This window comes from Stegostoma tigrinum, chromosome 14 (genome assembly GCF_030684315.1).
Source record: "Stegostoma tigrinum isolate sSteTig4 chromosome 14, sSteTig4.hap1, whole genome shotgun sequence".
NCBI classification, from domain to species: domain Eukaryota; kingdom Metazoa; phylum Chordata; class Chondrichthyes; order Orectolobiformes; family Stegostomatidae; genus Stegostoma; species Stegostoma tigrinum.
The window spans coordinates 66,562,920-66,571,465 of NC_081367.1; the positions used below are offsets into that span (position 1 = coordinate 66,562,920).

General features: G+C 43.7%; 1 protein-coding gene across 1 annotated transcript in view; it reads left to right on the top strand.

Annotated features, from left to right (window-relative positions):
* Positions 1 to 7,130, top strand: part of mindy4b (MINDY family member 4B) — an 88,723-nt gene extending 81,593 nt beyond the window's left edge. Inside the window, exons 12-13 of the mRNA XM_048542815.1 lie at positions 6,023 to 6,203; positions 6,936 to 7,130. Coding sequence (XP_048398772.1) covers positions 6,023 to 6,203; positions 6,936 to 7,078 — 324 coding nt within the window. The 3' untranslated portion in view covers positions 7,079 to 7,130. The remainder of the gene's footprint in view (positions 1 to 6,022; positions 6,204 to 6,935) is intronic.
* The last annotated feature ends 1,416 nt before the right edge of the window (positions 7,131 to 8,546 follow it).

Sequence of the window (8,546 nt, forward strand, 5' to 3'; positions counted from 1 at the left end):
CCTGTCTGCATCAATGGTGCTGAGGTGGAGATAGTCAAAAACATCAAGTTCCTGGGAGTGATAATCACCAACAATCTGTCCTGGTCCACCCACACTGACGCGATGGTCAAGGAAGCACAGCAATGTCTCCACATCCTCAGGAAGCTAAGGAAATTTGGCATGTCCACAAGGACTTTTACCAGTTTTTATAGATGCACCTTAGAAAGCATTCTATCCAGATGCATCACAGCATGGTATGGCAACTGCTCTGCCCAAGCCGCAAGAAACTACAGAGAGACATGAACACAGCCCAGTCCTTCATGCAAACCAGCCTCACATCCCTTGACTCCATCTATACTTCTCGCTGCCTCAGGAAAGCAACCAACATCATCAAAGACACCTCTCACTCCATTATACTCTCTTCTACCTGTTCCTTCAAGTGGGTAATATAAAAGTTTGAATACACAGATGGATAGATCTAAGAACAGCTTCCTCCCCACTGTTATCAGGCTTTTGAAGGAAACTCTCAAGTGTTAACTCCGATCTCTCTTTCTGCACCTTCTCTGCGGCTGTAACACTGTATTCTGCACTCTGTTCTGCTGGCCTAATGCACTTGCTATGGTTCGATCCGCCTGTTTAACAGGCAAAACAACACTTCTCACTGTAGCATGTGACAACAGCAATAAATCAATCAATCATTTCCTCTGAGAAAATACTGAAGATCCAATGACTTGATCTGCTGCAGTCCCTGGCATGTGGGGGCTGTTAGAGACAACAATTCCAGAGTTTTGCCTGATTGCTTTCTCCCTCATCTAGTAATTGTGCTTCTCCTTAAGAGCATCAGTACCTGTCACCAGAACTATTCCTTAGATAGCAAGTTCCACATTCTAACCACTTGATTGATAAAAGCATTTCTTTCACCTTTTTCTTCGAAAAGGAACCCTTTGGACCAAGATTTCGAACCTATGTTTGGCCCTGAATTTGGTTGCAAGGCATTTTTTTACCTTTATTCATTCACGGGATGAGGGCGTCGCTGGCCAGGCAGCATTTAATGCCCATCCCTAATTGCCCAGAGGGCAGTTAAGAGTCAACCACACTGCTGTGGGTCTGGAATCACATGCAGGCCAGAACAGGTAAGGATGGCATTCCCTAAAGGACAATAGTGAACCAGATGGGTTTTCCCAACAATCGGCAATGGATTCATGATCATCATTAGATTCTTGGCTGGATATTCTGTTGTTGACATTGCACTTCAGGCACTAACAATATCTTAAAGAATCAGACAAAGAGGTTTTATAGATCTGTACATAGTGATGCAAAATGTTGCTTTGTGGATCAGTTCCAGTGTAACTGGTCACTCTAGGATGTAGTTAATGGCATATATACATTACAGAGCTCTAGGATGCTGTGCACACACTTTGTCAAATGTCATACTCATAAACTGTGCCTGCGCAGATATATAATCTGTGCCCTGACAGCTCTGGTAATTCCACAAAGCAATTCTTTTGATACAAGGCTGTAAACAGAGAAACTGCACTGTTGACATTCCTGATCAGGGAAAGGTCAAAGCCTTGCAGCAACACTGGGCGGTCCATTATTATAAGTCTCTCACATAAGGTGATAGCTATCCCAGTGGAATGGTATTCAACAGTCCCATGTTAATGTTTCACTCATTTGGATTCAGGCCCCACCTTGACAGATAGTGAAATTTGAATTAAATTGAAATCTGGAATTTCAAAAAAGTTAGTTTAATGAGAACCATGTGTTGTTTGTCATTGAAACCTAGGGAGGCGATGCCCTAGTGGTATTATTGCTGGATTGCTAATCCAGAGGCCCAGATAATGTTCTGGGGAGCTGGGTTCAAATCCCACTACGCCAGATGATGGAATCTGAATTCAATAAAAAAAATCTGGAATTAAGAGTCCATGACCATGAATCAATTATCAGGAAGAACCCACCTGCTTCAGTAATTCCCTGTAGGAAAGGAAACTGCCATCAGTCTGACCTACATGTGGCTCTAGACCCACAGCAAAACTCTTAAATGCCCTCTGGGCAATAAATTCTGCCTAGCCAGTGAAGCCCTCATCCCATGAATGAATAAAAAAAGTTCACTAAGTAAACTTCGATAGTCAGAGATTTTTTTCCCAGGGCGGAAGTGATTATTAAGATGGGCTATAATTTTAAGGTGATTGGAGGAAGGTATAAGGGAGATGTCAGAGGTAGGTTCTTCGCACAGAGAGTGTTGGGTGTGTGGAATGTGCTGCAAGCAGTGGTATTGGAGTCAGATACTTTAGATACTTTTAACCGACTCTTGGATACACACACGGGGGACAGTAAAATGTAGGGCATGCAGGGTAGATTGATCTTAGTAGGATAATAGGTTGGCACAACATCGCAGGTCAAAGGGCCTGTACCATGCTGTGCTGTTCTATGTTCTATGTTAAGGGAATTGGACTGGCCTAATTCAACTCCTGACCCACAGAAATATGGCTGACCCTTAACTACCCACTGATCTAGATGGCTAATGAATGAAGGCCTTGCCAATGAAGCCCACATCCCATCTAAAAGCTTTAAAAATGTGATACATAAGATGGGCAGAGATCAGTTCAGCCAAGACTTGCTGTTCTGCATTGCATTGTGTGACTTTTATGATGCTCAATGGGAAAGAAGACTGCTAATTTTCTTGGTAACTGCAATTGATCATGAACAGGCAGTCACCATGGTAACGTGCAATCTCGTTTAACCGTAGAAATATTGAATTATCAGGAGGCTTTTTTGAAGGGCGTCCGCTTCAAGAACTCAACGTGTGTAATGGTCAAATGAACACAGTGAGAGTGGGAAAGGTTTTATAGTGCATATGAATTGTAAATCATATGACCACGACTGTACCAGATCTGAAGGCTCCAGCCTTGATTTGTTTGTGTTGCTGTAATTGTTCCAAGTTTGATTGTGCGAATCTGTTTACTATTGGTGGTCACTGTGCCTGCATGGTTAAGACTGGGTGTGGACTCAAGGGAAAGTTGATACACTGAAGAGATAACTAGAATCTTGAGCTAGAACATGGATTCAACATCTCAAAACATTATGAGTAAAACCTGTGGCACTGCTGTGTCATCCCTGTGGATCTCCGAGACATAATCTATACAATCTATATATGGAATGCTCTGCCCCAGAAGGCAGTGGAGGCCAACTCTCTGGATGCTTTCAAGAAAGAGATAGACAGAGCTCTTAAAGATAGTGGAATCAAGGGTTATGGGGATAAGGCAGGAACAGGATACTGATTGTGGATGATCAGCCATGATCATAATGAATGGTGGTGCTGGCTCGAAGGCGCTGAATGGCCTACTCCAGCACCTATTGTCTATTGTCTATAAGTCCTGAGCTTGTACTCCACTAACCCCTGAATGAAAGCTGCAGCTTTGTTTTTTATCTCCCCATATGGATGGATCAAGGAAACTGTAATTATTAATTTTAAAGCTGAGAGCTTGAGCAGAATTAAAGCTGAGAAGCTTTAGCAGAATCGTTCAAAATTCTAGAGAGTTTTGTTTGAGTAAATTCAGGAGAAAAGTGTATATCTCGTAATGTTGTATGTCAGCAATTTGAGTAGATTGGAAGAAACCATCTCAGATAGATTCACTACCTTCAAACCTCTTTGTTAGTATTGGTTGAGCTGCATTTTAGGAGGGATGCCCACAAAATGGCTCATGTAGAAGTAGGTTCTGATTTGATTAAACTGTGGTGTTTTGTTATATTTTACTTAGTAGCTGGTTAAAATATGTCTAATATTCACGCTGCTCAAATGCTGGGCAAGATCGTGTCCAGCCAGAGTCAATCTAAACACTGACCCTTGACATTCAATGGTGTTATCATCACTGAATCCCCCATTATCATTATCCTGGGCATTACCTTTGACCAGAAATAGAACGGCACTCACCATATAAACACGGTGGCTACAAGAGTAGGTTAGAGGCTCGGAATACTGTGGTGAGTAACTCACCTCCCATCCATCTTCACCAAGGCACAAGTCAGGAGTGTAATGGAATACTCCCCACTTGGCTGGATGAGTGCAGCCCCAACAACACTCAAGAAGCTTAACACCATCCAGGGCAAAGCAGCCTATTGGATTGGCATTACATCTACAAGCTTCCACTCCCTCCACCACCGATTCCTAGTATCGTCTACAAGATGCGCTGCAGAAATTCACCAAAGATCCTCAGGCAGCACCGTTCAAGTCCACAACCACTTCCTTCTAGAAGGGCAAAGGCAGCAGGTATGTAGGAACTCCACCTCCTGCAAGTTCCTCTCCAAGCCACTCACCATCCTGACCTGGAAATATATTGCCGCTCTTACACTGTCGCTAGGTCAAAGTCCTGGAATTCCCTCCCTAAGGGCATTGTGGGTCAACCCACAGCCCATAGACTGCAGCGGCTCAAGAAGGCAGCTCATCACCACCTTCTCCAAGGGCAATCAGAAACAACATCCATGCACCACAGGTTCACAAAAGTAAATATGATCGCCTCTTGTGAGGCATACGATGCAAATGAAGAGTAGATAGACATTGCTACTTTAGCTACATGCTCTTAAAAGTAGGAACGAACACGCAGAATCTTTCTGCTACTCTGGTGAACACACTACCAACCCTAGGACAAAGATTAGCTCTTCCCATGAACTATCCTTTATATCTGGATAGGCAGAGCTTAAATCTTTCCAGTACTAACTGCCTAATACAACATTGTCCACTGGCAGAACAGCTGGTATGACCAAAGGAAACCTTCTTAATTCACTTGTGGGACATAAGCATCGCTGGCTGAGCCAACATTTATTGCCCATCCCCAGCTGCCCTTGAGAAGGTGATGGTGAGCTGCCTTCTTGAACCGCTAGTCATGTGCTTTGTCCTGGTTGGCGTCAAGCTTCTAGAGTGTTGTTGGAGCTACATCCATCCTGGACAGTGTGGAATGTTCCATCTTGACACATAATTTTAAAGATAGTCAGCATAAAAAAGGGGAGCTGAGGAGACAATTATTTTACACATCTAGAATATACAGCCCAAAAGGGTGCTGGTGGGAGTAAATTCAATGGTAGCTTTTAAAAGGAAGTTAGTTATACTTTTGGAAAGCATACATTAAAATGCCTATGAGGAAAGAACAGAGGCTGAGTTTTACACTTCCCTTCTGATGGAGGACGCAATCAGAGGGGCCCATGTATTTTTCCAACTGAATTGCCCACCACCTACCCCACACCCTCACCATGGCTTTCTGGGTGGCAGGTAAGGCCCAGAGCAGTCCGCCTGCCTTTGTCTCAGTTGAGACCCTCAAGTAGCCAATTATTGGCCACTTAAGAGATCTTTCCTGTCTTCATCAATAGTAAGAACTGCAGATGCTGCAGAATCTGAGATAACAAGGTGTAGAGCTGGATGAACACAGCAGGCCAAGCAGCATCAGAGGAGCAGGAAAGCTGACGTTTCGGGCCTAAAGCCTTCTTCAGGAAAATGTCACACGGGGGAAGAACCAATGACTGTTGAGAGGCTGGATAGGCTGGGGCCTTTTTCCCTGGAATGTAGGAACTTGAGGGGTGACCTTACAGAGGTTTATGAAATCATGAGAGGCACGGACAGGGTGAAAAGAATAGGGTTTTTTTTCCAGAGGAGAGGGGAGGCCCAAAACTAGAAGGGATAGGTTTAAGGTGAGAAGGAAAAGAATGAAAAGGGACTGGAGGGGTAACTTTCTCACACAGGCGATGGTTCATATCTGGAATGAGCTGCCAGAGGAAGTGATAGATGGAGGCACAGGTACAACATTTAAAAGAAATTTGCACATGTACATGAACAATAAAGGTTTAGAGGCTTGTGATCTGCATGGACAGGTTGGGTCGAAGGGCCTGTTTCTGTGCTGTATGACTGTATGACTTTACTTAACCATCTCAAACAAATAGGGACTGCAGTCAAAGTTAATCCAACAAATAAGATTTATTCTTTAATCTGCAGCACAACGGATAAATGTTCGAGTGGTTCCTGCAACTGATCCTGTTTGTTTACTTGTGCCAGGTTGGAAGCATGTTGAAAACTCCTAAGCTCCCGATATGGCTGTGCAACATCAATGACACTTTCAGTGTACTGTTCAACACCAATAGACTTCTCTTGTCTGACTGGAGGATGGAGCATCTCTTCGATCTGTATTTTTACAGCGGCCAGTCTTCGCAGACAAAAACCGTCACTCTAACAATCGGTACACGATTTGAAATCAAATGTAAAATGACCATTTGGCTCTGTGCTAGTACTCTGCATTAGGCAGTTGTGGGCTCACCTTCTACTCCAGTTACTTCAGGCACATAATCACCATCCTGATATGGAAACATATCGCCATTCCTTCATTGTCCCTGGTCAAAATCCAAGAATTCTCTCATTGTGGGTTTACCAACCGCACATAGATTGCAGCATTTCGAGAAGGCAGCTCACCACCACCTTCTGAAGGGCAGCTAGGGACAGGAAATAAATGCTGGTCCAGCCAGCAATGCCCACATCCCATGAGGAATTTTTTTTTACACTCGTTCCAGCGAGCCACTAAACCATCTGGCCTTGCAAGTAGATGTACTGGATCGTACTTTTTAAGAAGGAATTGTGGTTGTTATTAGCTGGGCACTGATAAAAATGCAGGAGAAATCTGACATCAGGATTGGGACAGGATTTCCAAATTGGAGGTGGGAACTGCCATTGAGTTCCCTGAAGGGAGCTGCCAGGGGAATCTCACGGCACTGTTTCGTTCAGAATATTTCATTGTTTTCTGACCTTTGTTTCACTCTGTGGCATTATTTTTGTGTCACAGCAGTTCTATTCCTCTTCCCTTGAGCTCTTTGCTTCAAACATTCTTGCATCTTTCACAATGTATTTCCAATTAGACCTCGTGCCCCTCAGCACTGTTGACAGAGTTCTCTAATGTTAACATTGCCTTCTCTTGAAGATACTCACTCTCACCACTGGGAGGATGGGACGCGTGAGAAGGAAGAAGATCCGGAGAAGAGGTTCCCCTCAGTGGAAATGACCATTCGCACGAAGTGGGAAGGAGCTGCAATTGACTGGAATGGAACTGTACCATTTTTCTGAATCCCAGCAAGGGATTCACAGGAGACTGTTAAACCATGACTAACTGTGTAGTATTGGGAAGCTGAAGGCTGGCAGCTGAAGCGTTTTATTGTCCATTCATTCCTAGTTCCCTGGTACTGCGCAGGCGGAGCCCCGTAAGCAATTCCAAACTTATTCATGTTCTCTGCAGTTGTTCTGATTGAAGTATAAATGGAGAACTCACTTTAGGCGATCATGTAATTGGTGGTAATATCCCTACCTCTTAGTCAGGACGCCTGGGTTCAAGTCATACCTGCTCCAGAGGTGTGCCATAATATGACTGGTGCAGGTTTATTAGAAATACCTAAGTGGAGAACTCTCTCTGTTGCTGTTAACCCAACAACAAATCTGTTTTGATGGCTTGAACAGCTGGGCCACATGCAAGGCAACAGAACATCTAAATGCACCTGATATTAGCCTTGAATCCTTCAGCTCAAACAAAAGCTCCCCCATCAATAAGTTGGATTTGGGCCAGGATGAAGGCACAATAAAACCAGAGGGACTTGTGAGACGTGTTCAAGCAAGGCAACCATGAGGGTATGGTGTCATAGAGATGTACATCATGGAAACAGGCCTTTGGTCCAACTCATCCACTCGGACCAGGCATCCCAAATAAGTTTAACCCCATTTGCCAGCATTTAGCCCATATTCTCCGAATCCTTCCTATTCATGCACCCATCCAGATGCCTTTTAAATGTTGTAACGGTACCAGCCTCCAGCACTTCCTCTGGCTGCTCATTCTATACACGCACTACCCTCTGCATGAAAAAGCTGACCCTTAGGTCCCTTTTAAATCTTTCCCCTCTCACCTATAAACCTACGACCTCTAGTTTTGGTCTCCCGTACCCTGGGAGAAAGAACCTGGCTGTTCACCTTATCTACGCCCCTCATGATTTTACAAACTTCTGTAAGGTCACTCCTCAGCCTCCAATACTCCAGGAAAAATAGCCCCAACATATTCAGCCTCTCTCTAAAGCTCAAACCCTCAAACCTTGGCATCATCCTTGTAAACTTCTTCTGAATCCTTTCAAGATTTTAGAGTAGATTTGTAGCTCGGGTTGTAATGTTGTGGTTGGTTGGCTCGCCAAGCTGGTTCGTCATTCCACTGACATTTCATTACCCTGCTGGGTAACATTATCAGTGCAGCCTCCAATGCGAAGCTGTAATTTTGACAGCAGGTCTGGCTGTTTTGTTTTGAATGGTATCTGTTCTAATTGGGCTTGACAGACCACCATTGAGGCTGAACAGGGAAACTGGAACATGAACATTTTTATGACCATAGTTTAGCCTAGTTAACACTCAGGATCCATTTTTAAAAATTGCTATGATATGCAAAATGATAGAAGAACATATTATTATAAATTAGCTCCAAATTTACATTTAAGAAACAAAACCACAATCCAGCCAGGAAAATGCTAATCAATAATTTCAAAAGGAACTAAAAATCTTA